This window comes from Salmo trutta, chromosome 24, assembly GCF_901001165.1.
Source record: "Salmo trutta chromosome 24, fSalTru1.1, whole genome shotgun sequence".
Taxonomy (NCBI): Eukaryota; Metazoa; Chordata; class Actinopteri; order Salmoniformes; family Salmonidae; genus Salmo; species Salmo trutta.
The window spans coordinates 43,344,177-43,366,163 of NC_042980.1; the positions used below are offsets into that span (position 1 = coordinate 43,344,177).

Genomic DNA, 21,987 nt, shown 5'->3' on the forward strand with positions numbered 1-21,987 from the left:
GCCCTTGTGCTCTAAAAGGAAACCAAGCATTCAGCTCTGCAGACCACATCCAGCACAGTGCTCTAAGCCTGTCCTTTTTAGCCATGTCTGTAAAGCCAGTCGCCTGTAGTGGCCTATGTACCAGCAATACACTATTTTCACACCCCCCAAAAAATATTATACAAGAAAATATTGTATGCGTAATACAATTGGTGTATTACTGTGCTGTGACAGTGTTCAGTTGAATCAGCTAAGCCATAAAGAAGAAAGTTTCCTAAAACAATCCAACAGTGATAATAACAAACATTACCATGTCAAAAATGTGTTGGTGACTGTTTAGTTTCTACTTGGCAAGCTGTGGGAGTTTTGAGATCCTTGCTGAGTATAGACAACACTTCATTATCTAGGGACGTATCCATCTCCGGGTCCTCGTTTTTAGGAAGATTCTAAAGAGAGACAACAAAGGCAGTTCATCATTTATTCAACAGAAGTGCCCACATTGCTCATCATTAATAAGTGAAAATGGAGAAACTCCAGATTTCAGGATTCTGTATCTACAGTAATGCTAACATTTCATGCTGTCTGATGTCTGTTACATTGGTAACAATAAAAATATCCCCAGATGAAGATGTAGACTTTTCCGCTCAACACATATCGCACTCTTGGAGCACTTCAGGGACTTCTCAGAGACAGGAAATAGACATTTATTGGAATTGATTTGAAGTGATTTACTATATTTTTTCATAGCGAGGCCCTACTTCTAAAACATCGGTGTTTCGCCTAGCTACGTCGGAGTCAAGACGTGTATCCACACATTCCAACGGGAGCCCTGACTCCTCTACAGGTTTTATAGTCCCTTCTTCTGACTGAATGTTGACTGCAAAGGAATCATTTGTCAGGAGAAAGGGAAGTAGTTGGGCTAAGAAAACAACATGATTTGAGGATCAGCATAATTCTTAAGTCTGACCTTTAACAATCACCACTCATTTATCTCATAGTAATTACTTTTCTCTCACCTCGGCTACTGTCCTCATGTCTCCTCTGGTCCACCCAGTTGGTCTGTGACCTCCACACATTCCCATAGCTGTGGTCCAGGCATTCAGATAAGTCAACATTATGCCACTGACATGAAAACTCATTGCACTGTATTTTTTTCCCTTCTCCTACTTCACAAAAAAAAAGAAAATCTGGAAAAATATGATATGCCAACTCTTAAATTAACTCACAAGATTTATTTTTACTTAAATTATGTAAATGCCGTGGGCATAACATTGCAGATACAGCTCCTCTGAAGAGACTGTTCAGAAATGTCATGGTCAATCATTTGACCTTCAGGCTACTGCACAGATGAGTAATTAAGGTTCTGTCTACCATGGCCTATTTCTATTGAAGATTCTGAGTTGATTAGCTATGATACCTGCACCGAGTCAGTATAAAACTAGTAGTCGAAACATTATTATCCTGTTTGCAGATTTCCTGGATTCTCCCGGGCTCCGAGTCCATTCGGCTGCATTACTCCACATCCTGCAAGATGCCTGGCTGCTCTACAGCCGACCAGCACCATTAAACGGCTGCTGTAACCTATGCACGGGATGTTGGGTTCAAGGGTTGTTGGGACCTGAACTGAATCTTCTAGGCCTACTTGTGATTGAAGAATGAGGTGCCTCATTCGTCATTTTCCTTAGACCGCTGACTAATTTCTTAATTTGCACAATGGGCCAACCATTACATCTATTCCAAATGTATCTGACAAGAAACATGACCTGTCTTTTCTAACATTTTAGCATAGCTACACATGGCTACTGTATTTATTTCTAATTAGAATAAATGCTAAATGCATTGGTTTCATAGTAACGAGATGTATTCTAGAACACAGGCTTTGAGTTGTCAGTTGTTATAAGTCCTTAGAGGCCATGAGAGCTTTGGTCTTTTTGGGCGAGCTCTGTTTTTCCATCTGTCTCTTGAGTCTCTGCATCTGGGCAACGAGGCTGTACTGGGGCTTAATGTTGTGGGGATTGGCCGATTGCTGGTAGGCCATGCAGGTCTGCATCCGGTCCAGCAGAGTGTAAATCTCCAGGCTTTTCATTTGGAGATGTTGCAGCAGGATGTCTGGCCCCGGCATCACTAGGCCTTCTGGATGGGTTAGCTAGGAGAGAAAAACAACAGAAAACAGTTAGAACACATGGGATGGAGCGTGTCCATGAGATTAGCAGCTTATCAGCTATGTATGTTTCATGTGCATTACTGTACTTATCCTTGAAAATCCATCAATGATGAACGACAGAGAAGTTCATCAATATGTGCTCACTTGAGACAGTCCTGTGACGACTCACCTTGAGTTTGGAGCCTACGTTGAAACGCACTCTGCTTTGGTGAGAGGAGAACGTGAGGTAGATGCGTTCCTGGGACTGGATGCGGAGGCTGACGTGGCTACCCAGGACCAGACAGATAGGCTGGAAGGGAGGGGCTTGGATGTGAGGCTCAAGGTCCAGCCAGTTCCAGCGTCGTCTCAGAGCCCCGGTCTCACTGCAGCAGGAGCCTCCCAGCTGGGTCAGGTTCACCCTTCACACACACACCACAGTTACAGTATAGACATGCAGTAACAGCAGAATACTGCCACAGTTTATCTGTATATGTGATTTTCAGGGCAAATATTAATGGTACACACCATATAAGTCCATTGGGGTGGTAGCACGTAGACTGGCCTCTGGTTGTAAACATGGCCTCAAGGTTTGGCTCTAAGTCCTTGTCCTCCATGATTATATAGGTGAAGTCAGCAGCCTCCACAGAGGAGATTATGATAGCAACATTCCCAGATGGATAGCTTTGTTTTCACTAAGGAACTTATTGCTAAACTGTTGTACAAATTGCCTGGTGCCCGAGTCCCTTAAGTAAAAAGATACAACACATTACCTGTTCCGTCTGGATATAACGTGATGAAGGGTTTGCCATTTGGATAAAACCTCAGAAGCAAATGTATTCTCTAAAAAACAAACACATAGATCACTCATTAATGGTAGTCCATGGACCTGAACAGTAAGGGAATAGCACAGACCTGAACAGTAAGGGAATAGCACAGACCTGAACAGTAAGGGAATAGCACAGACCTGAACAGTAAGGGGATAACACAGACCTGAACAGTAAGGGAATAGCACAGACCTGAACAGTAAGGGAATAGCACGGACCTGAACAGTAAGGGGATAAGGGAATAGCACGGACCTGAACAGTAAGGGGATAAGGGGATAGCACAGACCTGAACAGTAAGGGAATAGCACGGACCTGAACAGTAAGGGGATAAGGGAATAGCACAGACCTGAACAGTAAGGGAATAGCACAGACCTGAACAGTAAGGGAATAGCACAGACCTGAACAGTAAGGGGATAAGGGAATAGCACGGACCTGAACAGTAAGGGGATAAGGGGATAGCACAGACCTGAACAGTAAGGGAATAGCACGGACCTGAACAGTAAGGGAATAGCACAGACCTGAACAGTAAGGGAATAGCACAGACCTGAACAGTAAGGGAATAGCACAGACCTGAACAGTAAGGGGATAAGGGAATAGCACAGACCTGAACAGTAAGGGGATAAGGGAATAGCACGGACCTGAACAGTAAGGGAATAGCACAGACCTGAACAGTAAGGGAATAGCACAGACCTGAACAGTAAGGGGATAAGGGAATAGCACGGACCTGAACAGTAAGGGGAATAAGGGAATAGCACGGACCTGAACAGTAAGGGGAATAAGGGAATAGCACGGACCTGAACAGTAAGGGAATAGCACAGACCTGAACAGTAAGGGGATAAGGGAATAGCACGGACCTGAACAGTAAGGGGATAAGGGAATAGCACAGACCTGAACAGTAAGGGAATAGCACAGACCTGAACAGTAAGGGGAATAAGGGAATAGCACAGACCTGAACAGTAAGGGAATAGCACGGACCTGAACAGTAAGGGGAATAAGGGAATAGCACAGACACTAACAGTAAGGGAATAGCACAGACCTGAACAGTAAGGGAATAGCACAGACCTGAACAGTAAGGGGAATAAGGGAATAGCACAGACACTAACAGTAAGGGAATAGCACAGACCTGAACAGTAAAGGGAATAAGGGAATAGCACAGACCTGAACAGTAAGGGGATAAGGGAATAGCACAGACCTGAACAGTAAGGGGATAAGGGAATAGCACAGACCTGAACAGTAAGGGAATAGCACGGACCTGAACAGTAAGGGAATAGCACGGACCTGAACAGTAAGGGGAATAAGGGAATAGCACAGACACTAACAGTAAGGGAATAGCACAGACCTGAACAGTAAGGGAATAGCACAGACCTGAACAGTAAGGGGAATAAGGGAATAGCACAGACCTGAACAGTAAGGGGATAAGGGAATAGCACAGACCTGAACAGTAAAGGGAATAAGGGAATAGCACAGACCTGAACAGTAAGGGGATAAGGGAATAGCACGGACCTGAACAGTAAGGGAATAGCACAGACAATAACAGTAAGGGAATAGCACAGACCTGAACAGTAAGGGAATAGCACGGACCTGAACAGTAAGGGAATAGCACGGACCTGAACAGTAAGGGGATAAGGGAATAGCACGGACCTGAACAGTAAGGGAATAGCACAGACCTGAACAGTAAGGGGATAAGGGAATAGCACGGACCTGAACAGTAAGGGAATAACACAGACCTGAACAGTAAGGGAATAGCACGGACCTGAACAGTAAGGGAATAGCACGGACCTGAACAGTAAGGGGATAAGGGAATAGCACAGACCTGAACAGTAAGGGGATAAGGGAATAGCACGGACCTGAACAGTAAGGGAATAGCACGGACCTGAACAGTAAGGGGATAAGGGAATAGCACAGACCTGAACAGTAAGGGGATAAGGGAATAGCACGGACCTGAACAGTAAGGGAATAACACGGACCTGAACAGTAAGGGAATAGGTGTAGAGAGCACTCAGATGAGATAAGCTGGTGTCAATGACAGTACAGGGATGGTGTTAATACAGAAACCTACCCTCTCTCTGTGCTGCCTGTCCGTCTCCCCCCGGAGGGCGAAGATATCTGAGGAGTTCATGATGTCCATCTTAGGGAAGTGAGACTCTTCTCGGATAGTCCAAACCTCATTGGACAGTCTGTAGGAGATGGTTTTGATCTGACCTTAAAAACACAAGAAAAATAACGCAGTATTGCCATTTTTGTCTAAGAGTGCAAAGTCACTATACTCAGTATCTCATATTAGTTACATTAAATATTTACAATTGTTATAATCTATCAAGGTGTTTTAGTGAGAACATGAAAATGGACTCTTACCTGAAAAAAATCGGTTCTGATTGCCTTTCTTCAGGACCTTCTGAAGTTCCCATTCCCGCAACCTTAAGTTAAAATAGAGTGTGGCCTTCCTCAGAGTGTATCATCAGAACAGCTTGGAGTGATGGAGACTACATTGGGAGGTTAAGTGGAAATCTCTCTGAAGATCGAGATCCCAAGCCATCCTCCTCTTCTGTCCAAAACTCAAGACTTTGACAGAAATGTGTCCCTTTGACCACGTTTAGCTTTTAAGTCTAAAAAGGGCCCATAGAGCTCCACAGTGGGGTTGTCATAATACCCATAAAACCTAGCGGTCAAACAGGGAAATGGTTCCAAACATTTTAGCACTTCATTTTTGGGTGGTAAATACAGGCGAGTATTTGATAAAAGTCACCTTGCCCTAGAGAGATCAAAACGTCACGCCATGGTAAGCCTACACAGACCACTGCCCTTATTTTAAGTATTTTTAAAATCCCTTTGGGAGAAATAAATGGTGGAAAAACGATTGGAACCATTTCCCTGTTTGACCGCAAGGTTTTATGGGTAATATGACTTGTACTGTGGTACTCTATTACACATGTATGTTGAGAGGTGTGAGGTACACCATCATTCGATTAGAGGCTAATTATATATATATACATATATATATATATTTTTTTTGTACTTTATACCCCCTTTTCTCTCCAATTTCATGATGTCCAATTGTTAGTTAAATTCTTGTCCCATCGCTGCAACTCCAGTACGGACTCGGGAGAGGCGAAGGTCGAGAGCCATGCTTCCTCCGAAACACGACACCGCTTCTTGACACACTGCTCGCTTAACTCGGAAGCCAGCCGCACTAATGTGTTGGAGGAAACACTGTACAGCTGGCGACCAGAAGTCAGCGTGCATGCACCCGGGTGCCAAAAGGAGTCACTAGAGCGCGATGGGACAAGGACATCCCAGCCGGCCAAACCCTCCCCTAACCCGGACGACGCTGGGCCAATTGTGCGCTGCCTCATGGATCTCCCTGTCACGGCCGGCTGCGACACAGCCCGAGATCGAACACGTATCTGTAGTGACGCCTCTAGCACTGCGATGCAGTACTTTAGACCGCTGCGCCGTTCTGGAGGCCCGATTAGAGACAATTTATGCTTGATCCAAAAACGTGGTCGGGGACTCCGTATGGAGGGTGTGACGCAATTGCGGAGCCTCTGGAGGCACACAGAGTCCAAACTGAGCTCCATACCCCATTGCTGTGTGCCTCCCAAATTTTGTAACAATGCATAGGGCTCCGTATAGCTCCGCATTCACATGATTGTTGATGGTAGATGGGGGCGGGAGGTCCTGTATAAACACAAACTCACTCCCTTGACAACTTCCTTCACAACAGCTCTGCGCTGCTCCGCAAAACTCAATAAGTATTGTATGAATGTCCTGACTTCTGCAGAGGCCGTATCACCATAAATACTGCATGGCCAATGCAGACCACAGACTGACCGCGCAGCGCCTTTTACAGGAGACGACTGCAGGGGGTTTCAAACAGCTGACACCAAAATGAACAGGGTAAAACCTAAATTAGATCCACTCACCTCTGCTCTGCCCGCTCCTTTGCAGCTCTCTTCTCGTGTTTGTTCATGAAGGGTGGGTGAGGGCCAACATCAATCTTCCTGTTCATCTCCACAGCAGCTAAGGCCCGCTCCTCTTCCAGGAGAAACGCTCGCATTTTCTGAGCCCGTTCACAGCAAAAGAGCTGAGTAGAAACATAATAAAACAACTGTTCAATGGGAGTAGGACATAACTTAATGCTTAACTTAATTGTAACCCATATCTACAATCTTAGCAGCATGTGATCCACACCAGGAACGATTAAGGAACATAAGAATGCAATCATTCCAGTCTCTCTCTGAAACAGGTATTTAAAGACTGGCCCATTGTCACTTGCATTGATTTGCTTTGAATTGATAGTCTAAAGAACAACTTCACTGTCAGCAGGACTCACCAATTCCAGGTCACGATTATTTTCCAATTGTTCCCGGCGTATGAAAGGGTTACAGGGTTGCTGGCAGTAGTCACATAGAACAAACTCTATTTTCCGTTTGGACTGAGCCTCATTGGATCCAGAGATGGACAACACTGAGATCTAGAGAAGGAAAGCTTCACCATCATCACTCCTCTCGTGCAAAATGTCGTACAGTACCATAGTATGTACGTATGCATGTACCGTTGAAGTTGGAAGTTTACATACACCTTAGCCAAATACATTTAAACTCAGTTTCACAATTCACAATTCCATTTAATCCAAGTAAACGTTCCCTGTCTTAGGTCAGTTAGGATCACCCCTTTACTTTAAGAATGTGAAATGTTAGAATAATAGTAGAATGATTTATTTCAGATTTTATTTCTTTCATCACATTCCCAGTGGGTCAGAAGTTTACATACACTTAATTACTATTTTGTAGCGTCGCTTTTACATTTTTAAACTTGGGTCAAACGTTTCAGGTAGCCTTCCACAAGCTTCCCACAATAAGTTGGGTGAATTTTGTCCCATTCCTCCTCACAGAGCTGGTGTAACTGAGTCAGGTTTGTAGGCCTCCTTGCTCCTACACGCTTTTTCAGTTCTGCCCACAAATTTTCTATAGGATTGAGGTCAGGGCTTTGTGATGGCCACTCCATTTACCTTGACTTTGTTATCCTTAAGCCATTTTGCCACAACTTTGGAAGTATGCTTGGGTTCATTGTCCATTTGGAAGACCCATTTGCAACCAAGCTTTAATGTCCTGACTGATGTCTTGAGATGTTGCTTCAATATATCCACATCATTTTCCTGCCTCATGCCATCTATTTTGTGAAGTGCACCAGTCCCTCCTGCAGCAAAGCACCCCCACAACATAATGCTGCCACCCCATGCTTCACAGTTGGGATGGTGTTCTTTGGCTTGCAAGCCTCCCCCTTTTTCCTCCAAACATAACGATGGTCATTATGGCCACACAGTTCTATTTTTGTTTCATCAGACCAGAGGACATTTCTCCAAAAAGCGGCCTTTCAGGTTACGTCAATATAGGACTCGTTTTACTGTGGATATAGATACCTTTGTACCTGTTTCCTCCAGCATCTCCACAAGGTCCTTTGCTGTTGTTCTGGGATTGATTGGCACTTTTCGCACCAAAGTATATTCATCTCTAGGAGACAGAACGCGTCTCCTTCCTGAGCGGTACGACGACTGCGTGACCCCATGGTGTTTACACTTGTACAGATGAACGTGGTACCGTCAGGCATTTGGAAATTGCTCCCAAGGATGAACCAGATTTGTGGAGGTCCACAATTGTTTTCTGAGGTCTTTCTGATTTCTTCTGATTTTCCCATGATGCCAAGCAAAGAGGCACTGAGTTTGAAGGTAGGCCTTGAAATACATCCACATGTACACCTCCAATTGACTCAAATTATGTCAATTAGCCTTTAAGAAGCGTCTAAAGCCATGACATAATTTTTTGGAGTTTTTCAAGCTGTTTAAAAAGGCACAGTCAACTTAGTGTATGTAAACTTTTGACCCACTGGAATTGTGATACAGTGAATTATAAGCGAAATAATCTGTCTGTAAACAATTTTTGGAAAAATTACTTGTCATGCACAAAGTAGATGTCCTAACCGACTTGTTAACAAGAAATTTGTGGAGTGGTTGAAAAACAAGTTTTAATGACTCCAACCTAAGTGCATGTACAGTACTATATTACTATAGTATGCATGTACAGTACCATAGTATGCATGTACAGTACTATATTATGCATGTACAGTACTGTATTATGCATGTACAGTACTATAGTATGTACGTACAGTAGTATATTATGCATGTACAGTACCATAGTATGCATGTACAGTACTATAATATGTATGTATGCACGTACAGTACTATATTATGCATGTACAATACCATAGTATGTATGTATGTACAGTAACAGTATGCATGTACAGTACCATAGTATGCATGTACAGTACCATAGCATGTATGTATGTACAGTACTATATTATGCATGTACAGTACCATAGCATGTATGTACAGTACTATATTATGCATGTACAGTACTATATTATGTATGCATGTACAGTACTATAGAATGTATGTACAGTACTATATTGTGTATGCATGTTCAGTACCAGTCAGAAGTTTGGACACACCTACTCATTCAAGGGTTTTTCTTAATTTTTTTACTCATTTCTACATTGTAGAATAATAGTGAAGACATCAAAACTATGAAATAACACATATGGAATCATGTAGTAACCAAAAAAGTATTCAACAAATCAAAATATATTTTATATTTGAGACTCTTCAAAAGTAGACACCCTTTGCCTTGATGACAGCTTTGCACACTCTTGGCATTCTATCAACCCATCTGTAAATAGCGTATCCAACTACATCATCCCCATATTGTTTTTTTTTGCTCCTTTGCACCCCAGTATCTCTACATGCACATCTATCACTCCAGTGTTTAATTGCTAAATTGTAAATACTTCACCACTACAGCCTATGTATTGCCTTTCTCCCTAATCGTTCCTCATTTGCATACACTGTATATAGACTTTCTATTGTGTTATTGACTGTACGTTTGTTTATTCCATGTGTAACTCTGTGTTGTTGTTTGTGTCGCACTGCTTTGCTTTATCTTGGCCAGGTCGCAGTTGTAATTGAGAACTTGTTCAACCTGGTTAAATAAAGGTGAAATAAAAAAAAATTTAAAAATTAACCTGGAATGCTTTTCCAACCGTCTTGAAGGAGTTCCCACATATGCTGAGCACTTGTTGGCTGCTTTTCCTTCACTCTGTGGTCCAACAAATCCCAAAACATCTCAATTGGGTTGAGGTCGGGTGATTGTGGAGGCCAGGTCATCTGATGCAGCACTCCATAACTCTCCTTCTTGGTCAAATAGCCCTTACATAGCTTGGAGGTGTGTTGGGTCATTGCCCTGTTGAAAAACAAATGATAGTGGGACTAAGCCCAAACCAGATGGGATGGTGTATCGCTGCAGAATGCTGTGGTAGCCATGCTGGTTAAGTATACCTTGAACTCTAAATGAATCACAAACAGTGTCACCAGCAAAGCACCCACACACCATAATACCTCCTCCTCCATGCTTTACGGTGGAAAATACACATACGGAGATCATCCGTTCACCCACACCGCGTCTCACAAAGACACAGTGGTTGGGACCAAAAATCTCCAATTTGGACCCCAGAACAAAGGACACATTTTCACCGGTCTAATGTCCATTGCTCGTGTTTCTTGGCCCAAGCAAGTCTCTTCTTCTTATTGGTGTCCTTTAATAGTGGTTTCTTTGCTGCAAATCAACCATGAAGGTCTGATTCACACAGTCTCCTCTGAACAGTTGATGTTGAGATGTGTCTGTTACTTGAACTCTGAAGCATTTATTTGGGCTGCAATTTCTGAGGCTGGTAACTCTAACAAACTTATCCTCTGCAGCAGAGGTACCTCTGGGTCTTCCATTACTGTGGCTGTCCTCATGGGAGCCAGTTTCATCATAGCGCTTGATGAAACTTTCAAAGTTCGGTATTGACTGACCTTCATGTCTTAAAGTAATGATGGACTGTCGTTTTTCTTTACTTATTTCAGTTGTTCTTGCCATAATATGGACTTGGTCTTCTACCAAATAGGGCTGTCTTCTGAATAGCCCCCTACCTTGTCACAACACAACCGATTGGCTCAAACGCATTAAGAAGGAAAGAAATTCCACAAATTAACTTTTAAGAAGGCACACCTGTAAATTGAAATGCATTCCAGGTGACTACCTCATGAAGCTGGTTGAGAGAATATCAAGAGTGTGCAAAGCTGTCATCAAGGCAAAGGGTGGCTATAAAATATATTTTGATTTAACACTTTTTTGGTTACTACATTATTCCATATGTGTTATTTCATAGTTTTGATGTCTTCACTATTATTCTACAATGTAGAAAATAGTAAAAGTAAAGAAAACCCTTGAATGAGTAGGTGTTCTAAAACTTTTGACCGGTAGTGTACGCATGTGCAGTACTATATTATGTATGTAACATGAAATATGTCATCATGAAAACAAGTAGCACTGTGGGAATAGAAACAATACAGTGAGCTCCAAAAGTGTTGGGACAGTGACACTCATTTGTTGTCGTTTTGACTCTGTACACCAGCACTTTGGATGATACAAAAAAAGATGATACAATGACTATGAGGTTAAAGTGCAGACTGTAAGCTTTAAATTTAGGGTATTTTCATTCATATCGGGGGAACTGTTTAGAAATTACAGCACTTTGTGTATATATAGGGGATCAAAAGTATAGAGAAAAATTCACTTGTACGTTTTTTAAAGTAGTAAAAAGTTAGGTATTTGGTCCCATATTCATAGCACTTAATGGCTAAATCAAGCTTGTTGTGACTCCACAAATTTGTCGGATGCATTTGCTGTTAGTTTTGGTTGTGTTTCAGATTATTTTTGTGCGCAATAGAAATGAACAGTAAATGATGTATTGTGTCATTTTGGAGTACACGGTTATCAAAACGTCACGCCAGGGTAAGCCTAGACAAAACACAGCCCTTATCGTAAGTCATTGCATGCTAGAAATATGGGACCAAATACTTCGCTTTTTACTACTTTAATACAAATAACGGTCCATCTGATATGGATGAAAATACTCTCAAATTAAAGCTGACAGTCAACACTTTAACTTTGTAGTCATTGTATCATTTCTCATCCAAAGTGCTTGAGGTTGCTTACCTTTTCAAAATGAACAGGGGGTTGCTTCGACTCTGGTTTGTAGGCCAACATGGAAGGTGGCCCCACATTAGGTATACCATACAACTCATTTTCCTTCTCCATATCTGTCTCTTCATTCTTCCAAAGAGGACACACAAGATAAACCCTGTTATACCATATCAATTCTTCAGTTTGTTGTGATCTAGTTTCAGTTTGTTGGGTTGGTAGTAAATTGGTTGATTGAATAGCCTACTGTGATTGAACTGTTTTCTGTTAACTAATCATATACCATAGGCTATATACATTAGCCTACCTTACCTCTGAATCTGGCCCAATAACTATACTCTGGGGGGCTGTCTGTGATGAGGCTTTTGGCTCAAACCTCTCCACGTTACTTTGAACTATGAGAGAGGAAATAATTGTAGGAAGGTGCTGACAGATGTTTGAGTTGTCAGAGGAGGAGAGCAGCAGAAAGGTGTGACGCATTCGAACCAAAAACCCATCGGACATTCTGACTACCTTGACAGCTGTCTGTGAGTGCCTGCTCCACCCACTCCCAGTCTGTCTGGGTGCTGGCGCTGACTATGGTGATGGATCTGCCGTCCAGCACGTGGACCTCTATGAACTCTGCTGTGGTAGAATCATTCCTTGGCAGTGTGCTGGATGGCGTAGGGAAAAAGAGGGCCTGCTCTTCAAGCATGTTCAGACTATGGTCAAAATAGTTTCAAGTGCATGCCAATTTTGTTATGAAATGCAATAGTTGTTAATAATTGTATGACAATGATGTGAATACTTAGGCTACTGGGGGAAGGTAGCAACGCTGCTACCTCGCTCTCCAAAGGTGCATGAATTGAGAAGCAAACTGAACTCTCGGAGGGCAGTGGAGGTGTATAAAAATTGCTTCATTGCTCAAAGTAAAATGAACGCATTTCCACCCTTCATCAGGGCCAGGATTTGGCCTACTTCGCGGATTAAGAAAATAAAATGAAGGAGGATTTTATACATTTCAAAATGCCCTCTATGGGTTCAGGGATCAATCACAACGGGAATACAAAAAAAAAACATGATGAGATTGGTACACATGCTGACCAATATATTGTGTGTGCAACTCATTTGCCAATCACATCATGTTTGTTTTTTTTGCATGCCGATTGTAATTGCTACCTGGGCCACTTTAAAATAATATCTAAAATCCTCCTTCATTTTATCATCAGCATATGAACTTAATGTAGGCGAATGGCTGAAGCTGGTTGGTTTAAAATCACTTGTGTCCAGTTCCACTGTCCTCCAACAGGCTACCTGGGCTAAACCCTACCAGCATATTGGCTACATATCTCTCTAAACATCTCTCATTCAACCTGAAATAACACAAAATGTCTTACATTACAACTTTTTCATCTGTGCTCAAAGTAGTCCTGGCATGGCTCGTTATTGTTTTCTCACCTAGCATTGCACAGCGAAGGAAACGTTAAGTAGGCTATCTGCTTCTGAATGTAACGTTATTCAATTACAATACAACGAGAAGGTAGTGAACATGCCATCTCATCCGTGAGCTAGCCTACTCACCCCTACTCACCCTACTCACCCACTTTCCAAATGTCATCCGACGCCATACGTGGGCAAATTTCAATGTTGTCAGATAAACGTGGATACCTGTCCGTCACAAGAGTTGCAACGGGGTCTTTCTGATTGTCACAGGTCAACTGGCCCACCGGGTTTTGCACGTTTTCCGCTAAGAACCGAGGGGTAGAAAGGTCAGTCGTGTTGTCCAGAATCTTGCATTATTGCGCAACACCAGCATCTGTCTGCGGCACCCCACTGACACTGACTGGGTTTAATGGGGTAATTCGGCACCCCACTCACACTGACTGGGTTTAATGGGGTAAGCGACACCCCACTCACACTGACTGGGTTTAATGGGGTAATTCGGCACCCCACTCACACTGACTGGGTTTAATGGGGTAAGCGACACCCCACTCACACTGACTGGGTTTAATGGGGTAATTCGGCACCCCACTCACACTGACTGGGTTTAATGGGGTAAGCGACACCCCACTCACACTGACTGGGTTTAATGGGGTAATTCGGCACCCCACTCACACTGACTGGGTTTAATGGGGTAATTCGGCACCCCACTCACACTGACTGGGTTTAATGGGGTAAGCGGCACCCACATGAAAACAAATAGCCCCTGTTCAATGACAAATACTTACGAAATCATGTAGAAACTTTCGAGGAATCAATTGAATGACGTGTTATTGTTTTTTCCTATTTCATGATGTCAATGAGATATATAGATTTTTTAAATAAAATACATGGCAACAGCTTCGTGTGCATTTTATTATTACATCATATGAAATGTAGAACTCGGTGATGCCCTTTAGGTCTAAGCATAGACATCCGGTTAAATTATTAGAGGGGCTATGTCATAAACCCTAAAAGTTCCAGAATGGGGTGAAAATGTCAGAAGAGGCATAATCCCGATTTTACTTATGCAGGAAAATAAAAGTAAGGCATGTGATATTCAGAAATTGTGTAATAGCATTATTGTCAACCCAAAATATTGTCATATAATTATAAATGCCAATTTTCTGAATAAATAGCCTCTAAAATATATGTAAAAAAAAAAACTTATGTGTCAAAAATGCTGTAGTGTATGGCTGTGGATTGACTGCATTATTTGAATGGAATGTTGGCAGTTAATTTGAACAATTAAAGGATTCATCCCTACATTTACGTCATTTAGCAGACACTCTTATCCAGAGTGACTTACAGTAGTGAATGCATACATTTCATTTTTTTTTTTCTTTTTGTACTGGCCCCCCGTGGGAATCGAACCCACAACCCTGGCGTTGCAAACATCACACTCTACCAACTGAGCCACAGGGAAGGCTCAGTCCCTCTAAAACAGGCTGGCTAGCTAGATAAAAGACAGTGCAGATACATTCTCCTAATACATTATTTTACACATTATCTTATCACAGCACTGGCAAACCATGGTTAACCAACTCCCTGACCATAATGGCTGACTTCTATCCTATCATAAGAAGGTGCAGGTCCATATTATGTATAGTATTCAAATTCATAGTTATATAAGTCCCAATCCTCTCAAGATAGACACTTGTTTCAATGTCAAAGATCATAATAGGATTCGCCTTTGTCACAAATACAACTACTGGGTCGGTGTGTCCCTAAAAGTCCTTTAATCATTGCTGTTTTTGTATTTGTATGTACAATGGCAAGACAAGCATTGGATTTAGAACACAGCTCTAACTTGTATAGAGTCATCTGCTGAGTACAAGACTTCAGTGAAGCCCTGTCATCCAGAATGATGCACCAAGAACAGTAATGTGGTGACAGATTGATGACTAACCATGCCAATAAAATCTCGGTCTATAAAACCTTAATCTGCCTTAGCTAAGCCACAGACTGCATGTGTAGACTACAATTGCCACTGCATTGTGGAGGAAAAATTTGATGCTGGATCGATTGGCGTGTACAGTAGGTGAACGGACATTTTTCAATGTTATCTAGAATTTCACAGACAATCATCAATGCTTCTTGTTGTAATCAATAGACTTTATACCACCTTGATTCATTTTTTGGTATCACTCCAGGCTGTAATATGTCCAGTAATGATTTCCATTCTCATTCGCAGACTACTTCCCGGGGATAAATTGCAAGGCCTTTTCAGGAAATCATCTACGATGGAAATTGTAGCTCTTGTTCTCTCTCTGCTGCTTACCAATGGAATGGTTTTAATCAGTGCAGCGACCAATGATCAGAATCCACAACCAGCTCCTACTATTGAACTCTTTGCAACTGCCTCTTCAGATGCTGTAGAGCTTACAGAGGTGCACAAATCCAATGGTTCTGTTCCCTTATTCAAAACAGCAGGACCAAACACCCGACCCCATCCCATGTGCTTAGTGTCGACTGGAATCAGAGACACTTTCAAATACATCAGTACTGTGGTGTCTGCTCTTGTGTTCATCGTTGGAATAGTTGGAAATTCAGCACTCTTGAGAATCATATATGAAAACAGATGTATGAGAAGTGGACCTAACATTCTCATTGCCAACCTTGCTTTGGGAGACCTGCTGCATATCGTGATAGACATTCCAGTCAATGCTTACAGGGTGAGTTGTTAGCAATGTGGTGTGCAGTGATCTGTCTATCCTGATCTATCAAATCGGATTTGTATTATTGAGTACAAGTTGATTTGTAATACAATATTGACATGTTGTTTTTGCAGCTCGTGGCTGAGGACTGGCCATTTGGTTTGGCGCTCTGTAAACTAATCCCTTTCATCCAGAAAACCTCTGTTGGAATCACAGTGTTGAGTTTATGTGCCTTGAGCATTGACAGGTGAGAGGTATGACAGGTGAGAGGTATGACAGGTGAGATGTATGACAGGTGAGAGGTATGACAGGTGAGAAGTATGACAGGTGAGAGGTATGACAGGTGAGAGGTATGACAGGTGAGAGGTATGACAGGTGAGAGGTATGACAGGTGAGAGGTATGAGAGGTATGACAGGTGAGAGGTATGATAGGTGAGGTATGACAGGTGAGAGGTATGACAGGTGAGAGGTATGACAGGTGAGAGGTATGACAGGTGAGAGGTATGACAGGTGAGATGTATGACAGGTGAGAGGTATGACAGGTGAGAGGTATGATAGGTGAGAGGTATGACAGGTGAGAGGTATGACAGGTGAGAGGTATGACAGGTGAAAGGTATGACAGGTGAGAGGTATGACAGGTATGAGAGGTATGACAGGTGAGATGTATGACAGGTGAGAGGTATGACAGGTATGAGAGGTATGACAGGTGAGATGTATGACAGGTGAGAGGTATGACAGGTGAGAGGTATGATAGGTTAGGTATGACAGGTGAGAGGTATGATAGGTGAGAGGTATGACAGGTGAGAGGTATGACAGGTGAGAGGTATGACAGGTGAGAGGTATGAGAGGTATGACAGGTATGAGAGGTATGACAGGTGAGATGTATGACAGGTGAGAGGTATGACAGGTGAGAGGTATGACAGGTGAGAGGTATGACAGGTGAGAGGTATGATAGGTGAGAGGTATGACAGGTGAGAGGTATGAGAGGTATGAGATGTATGACAGGTGAGAGGTATGATAGGTGAGAGGTATGACAGGTGAGATGTATGACAGGTGAGAGGTATGAGAGGTATGACAGGTGAGAGGTATGAGAGGTATGAGATGTATGACAGGTGAGATGTATGATAGGTGAGAGGTATGACAGGTGAGAGGTATGAGAGGTATGACAGGTATGAGAGGTATGACAGGTGAGATGTATGACAGGTGAGAGGTATGACAGGTGAGAGGTATGACAGGTGAGAGGTATGATAGGTGAGGTATGACAGGTGAGAGGTATGACAGGTGAGAGGTATGACAGGTGAGAGGATTACACCTTCAGTTCACATTTCTGTATCAAGATAGTTGGACATCACTGTATTACTTAGATTTTACAAGGCAAAACCAGAGAATAGAATACAAACGGTTATAAGAAGAGTAACATGGTTAGAGTTGGCTGATGTTAACATTTCAACAAATATATTTCTTTGAAGTAGGCCCTGAAATTCCCTTTCATTGTAATATGATTTTTGTTTTATTGTTATGAACAAAACGCTCCCCAGCCACATAATTTCCCTGTTGATTTTCTAGGTATCAAGCTGTTGCATCCTGGAATCGAATCAAAGGCATTGGGGTTTCAACGTGGACAGTAGTGGAAATAACTTTGATATGGGTGATATCAACATTCCTGGCTGTGCCTGAAGTTGTTGGCTTTGATATGATAACGATGGAGTATAAAGGACAGCATCTGACAATATGTCTGCTTCACCCCATACAGACCAATCAGTTCATGCAGGTAATGTCAGTCCTGACAACATGCAGTAATAAGGAAATATAAAAGGTCAATAATGTGTTTCATTTGGTTTTCTTTAGATAATAAATGAAAATGACAGATTGATTATATAATGCAGCCAGTGAGGTGTGCTTATCATCACTTTCCAGTAGGTAGATAAAACCGGAAACCACAATACTAAACACTTGATTTTTCCATAAGTTTTATAAATCAGCAAAAGACTGGTGGCTCTTCGGTTTCTACTTCTGCATGCCGCTGGCTTGCACGGCTGTCTTCTACACCCTGATGGCCCGGAAAATGTTGAGGAAGAATGAGAATATCCTGGGGAACTACACCATACAGGTGATTACAGCTCTGGTACTAGAGAGGTATTAGATGTACAGCCTTCTGCTCCAGACCAGCAGTAACACAGCTGGTTCAACTAATCATGGTCCAGACCAGCAGTAAAACAGCTGATTCAACTAATCATGGTTCAGACCAGCAGTAACACAGCTGATTCAACTAATCATGGTGGTCCAGACCAGCAGTAACACAGCTGGTTCAACTAATCATGGTGGTCCAGACCAGCAGTAACACAGCTGGTTCAACTAATCATGGTGGTTCAGACCAGCAGTAACACAGCTGGTTCAACTAATCATGGTCCAGACCAGCAGTAACACAGCTGATTCAACTAATCATGGTGGTTCAGACCAGCAGTAACACAGCTGATTCAACTAATCATGGTGGTTCAGACCAGCAGTAACACAGCTGATTCAACTAATCATGCTCCAGACCAGCAGTAACACAGCTGATTCAACTAATCATGGTTCAGACCAGCAGTAACACAGCTGATTCAACTAATCATGGTCCAGACCAGCAGTAACACAACTGATTCAACTAATCATGCTCCAGACCAGCAGTAACACAGCTGATTCAACTAATCATGCTCCAGACCAGCAGTAACACAGCTGATTCAACTAATCATGCTCCAGACCAGCAGTAACACAGCTGATTCAACTAATCATGCTCCAGACCAGCAGTAACACAGCTAATTCAACTAATCATGGTTCAGACCAGCAGTAACACAGCTGGTTCACCTAATCATGCTCCAGCCCGAAGACGAAGATATGTTGATTATTTTAAACAGATGTGTTAGTGCTGGGGTGGAATAAAAGCCTGCACATCCCAGTAGCTTTCTGGGACCGGACATGGAGGCCCATGGTGCAGTAGAGACATTGTAGTGCTAGCGCTGTAATGCCGTTATTTTTTATGATGTCATTAAAATGTCTAAGATAAATCTCCTTATCTGTTTTCACCCAGAGACGAGAAGTGGCCAAGACGGTGTTTTGCTTAGTGCTTGTGTTTGCTCTCTGTTGGTTACCACTGTACCTGAGCAGAATCTTAAAACTCACCATTTATGATGAGAAGGATTCTAAAAGGTGTCAACTACTGAGGTAAGAAAGGATACATTAGACTGTCACTGCTGTTTTCAATTGTGGTATGTGTTACTGACCTGATCCTCTCAACCTTTTCAGTGTGTTTCTTGTCCTGGACTATATTGGCATTAATATGGCATCGCTGAACTCCTGCATCAACCCCATCGCTCTGTACATGGTCAGCAAACGATTCAAAACATGTTTCAAGGTAAGATTTCATATAATCTTCCTTATTTGTTGTTTGTTATATCAGTTCTTACACACACGAGACCAAGGTAGGTAAAGGATGAAGTCTTACGATGTGACACGTGCTGTATGGACTATATGTTCAAGTCATTTCTGACTCGTTGACTTTTAACAGTTAAACTTGTGAGGGCAATGACTTGAGGTGGGTAAAGAATGCAGTCCTTTGAAAACAGTGACCAGAGCTGAACTAGACACCAGACAGGTCATAGCTGAATCAGCAACACTCATAGCTAAGGTTTAATCTAAGGGCATTCACAGTGCTGCTAGTTTGCATTTTAATCTAAGAGCATTTACGGTGTTAGAATGTAAAGTAAAACTTGGATATCTGAGCATATTGATAGTAATCTTGGCAGCCCAGAACCAAAATCTCTGGCCAACTATGTTACGCCTGTTCACAACATATTCATTGATAGTTTTGTGTTTGACTGTATTTGAAAATGATGTATTGTCCTTTGGACTTCTCTAACTCATTGTCTTTTTGTCTGTCCCTTAGAAACGCCTATGTTGTTGGTGCATAAATCCTGAAGTATTGATGCTTGAAGAGGTGCAGTCTATCTTGAAGTCCAAGAAGCAGGACCAGGCCTCGAAGCACAGCGACATTAGAGCTAATACACCCACCTCCACTTGAGTGAGAGGACACTTGACTGTTTAAACAATATATTACTATGACATATGCACAGATTTTTTTCTTTTCTTTTGCTCAGTGTGTCTATGGATGTTTCCCTGTAATCATTTCAAAGATGGCTTATTTAATGTTATGAATATTTAATGAATGTAATTTCAGTGTGAGGGTCTATACATGACCTATAGTCTTAGGCTCTGCCTCAATGTCTTTATTGGTTCTGTAGACTCTGACTCAGTAGACAATGTAATGTACCGTCATTAGTGGTATAGAGTTGCTTAGTAACAAATCCTGTGGCATTGTCTGTTGTGAGCTTGTTATCAGTAGAACATCTGCTTATGATATGACACACTCAGACAAAGAGAGTCAGACAGTTCTGACTCCATTCCCTCGGGCCTTGACTCACTCCTAACTATGTATGTGATGTTTCACCTATATCATACGCACTGTAAGTTTATATGCCCTGGCCCGTAACATGTTTACCTGGAAACCTTTGCCTCAAGGCACTTAGTCTTGACACATATCCAGCATTACACACTCTAACCACCTGTAAAGAGATTACCCAATTACATAGAAATACTGCTTAGCTTCAAAAAAAATATATATATATTGAGAATTTAATGAGAATTTTGAAAAAGCTTATAACCAAATTAGTTCTCCTATTCAATATCAAAACTGTGTCAGAGAGGGCATGACAAATTATTAGGACACAAATGTATATTTCCGTCTCTCTGAGAGAAAGCCGTCCTCTCACATGTGTTGCTCCTTTAGTTCCTAAACCTATCGCATCGGAGACACCAGTGGATTCTGCCTTCACTGCTGAATGACTGATTGATGGTGGCCTATTTGTAATGCATTGTTAGATGTGTAATGAATGGAGACACTTTATAAAAGACCTGCGAGTTGAAAATAAGGAAACGGAGATGACAGAATGAGGTCAGAAGGAGGGGTGAGGGAAGAGTTGAGCACCTGATGGGTCCTGTTACAGGACAAGGCAAGCACAGATAGGAAGTATTTCTTCCATCCAATACCTTATCAATCTAGTGAACTATTTTAGGTTGGAATTATATTCCACCCCGTAGCATAGAGGGAAGCCTTCTAGAGAGAGAAGCTGACTTTCAACCTGTTATGAAAATTGAGTAATTTGTTGTCAGGGCCAGATCATTTTAATGGAATATAATAATGCTCTGTACGATAGTTTCTGTACTGTAACTCTACCTGACTGTATGTACAGTATGGGAATTATTTATAAGGATGTCAGTTAATTGCATTTTCCTTTGTTTTTGGAGATATGATGATTTATACCCAGACATATTAAACAGCATCCATGAATCAAATAACGGATAGCAAATTTGATTTATGTAAGATATTGCTAGAAGTCACTCTTATGGTCCCATACAGTTTCTTGTTTTTTTTCTTTAGATCTTTAATGAATATAAACGTCAAACACATTCCTATTTATACATTACGTGTGGTTGTTATCACCTTTTTTTCTTCTTCATGAGTGTCAGAAAACAACAGTTTCCTCCTTTGTCTCTCATCTCTGCCCATTTTCCACATATCAGCCACTAACAGACTGAACTGAATCAATCTCAACACTTACAAAATCCCTGTTGAAATGGAAAACAGATCAATTCTCACCAAACATCAGTATGAAACTCTTATTCATAATCTCCTAAATGATATCATCATTATGCAATTACAGGCTCATTTGAACATCCTATTCAATCTGTGCATTACATTCATGATTAACATACTGTATGTTCCTAGTAGTGAAGAAAGGGAAGAGGGAGGG

The 21,987-nt window shown here is 41.9% G+C and overlaps 2 protein-coding genes across 2 annotated transcripts; one reads left to right on the top strand and one right to left on the bottom strand.

Moving 5' to 3' along the window:
- Positions 1–1,208: 1,208 nt before the first annotated feature.
- On the bottom strand, positions 1,209–13,767 carry LOC115161354 (glutamate-rich protein 6). The gene is made up of 13 exons (XM_029712282.1): positions 13,606–13,767; positions 13,403–13,463; positions 12,540–12,679; positions 12,339–12,421; positions 12,042–12,158; positions 7,280–7,420; positions 6,870–7,030; positions 5,302–5,363; positions 5,006–5,148; positions 2,883–2,962; positions 2,648–2,803; positions 2,313–2,541; positions 1,209–2,125 (listed from the first exon to the last, which is right to left on the bottom strand). The coding sequence occupies exons 1-13, from the start codon at positions 13,631–13,633 to the stop codon at positions 1,874–1,876; spliced, it is 1,653 nt and encodes a 550-aa protein (XP_029568142.1). The 5' UTR covers positions 13,634–13,767; the 3' UTR covers positions 1,209–1,873.
- Positions 13,768–15,655: 1,888 nt separating this feature from the next.
- LOC115160563 (endothelin receptor type B-like) lies at positions 15,656–21,532 on the top strand. Its single transcript, XM_029710724.1, has 7 exons — positions 15,656–16,159; positions 16,276–16,388; positions 17,708–17,912; positions 18,111–18,251; positions 19,209–19,342; positions 19,424–19,532; positions 20,064–21,532. The coding sequence occupies exons 1-7, from the start codon at positions 15,656–15,658 to the stop codon at positions 20,196–20,198; spliced, it is 1,341 nt and encodes a 446-aa protein (XP_029566584.1). The 3' UTR covers positions 20,199–21,532.
- Positions 21,533–21,987: the final 455 nt, after the last annotated feature.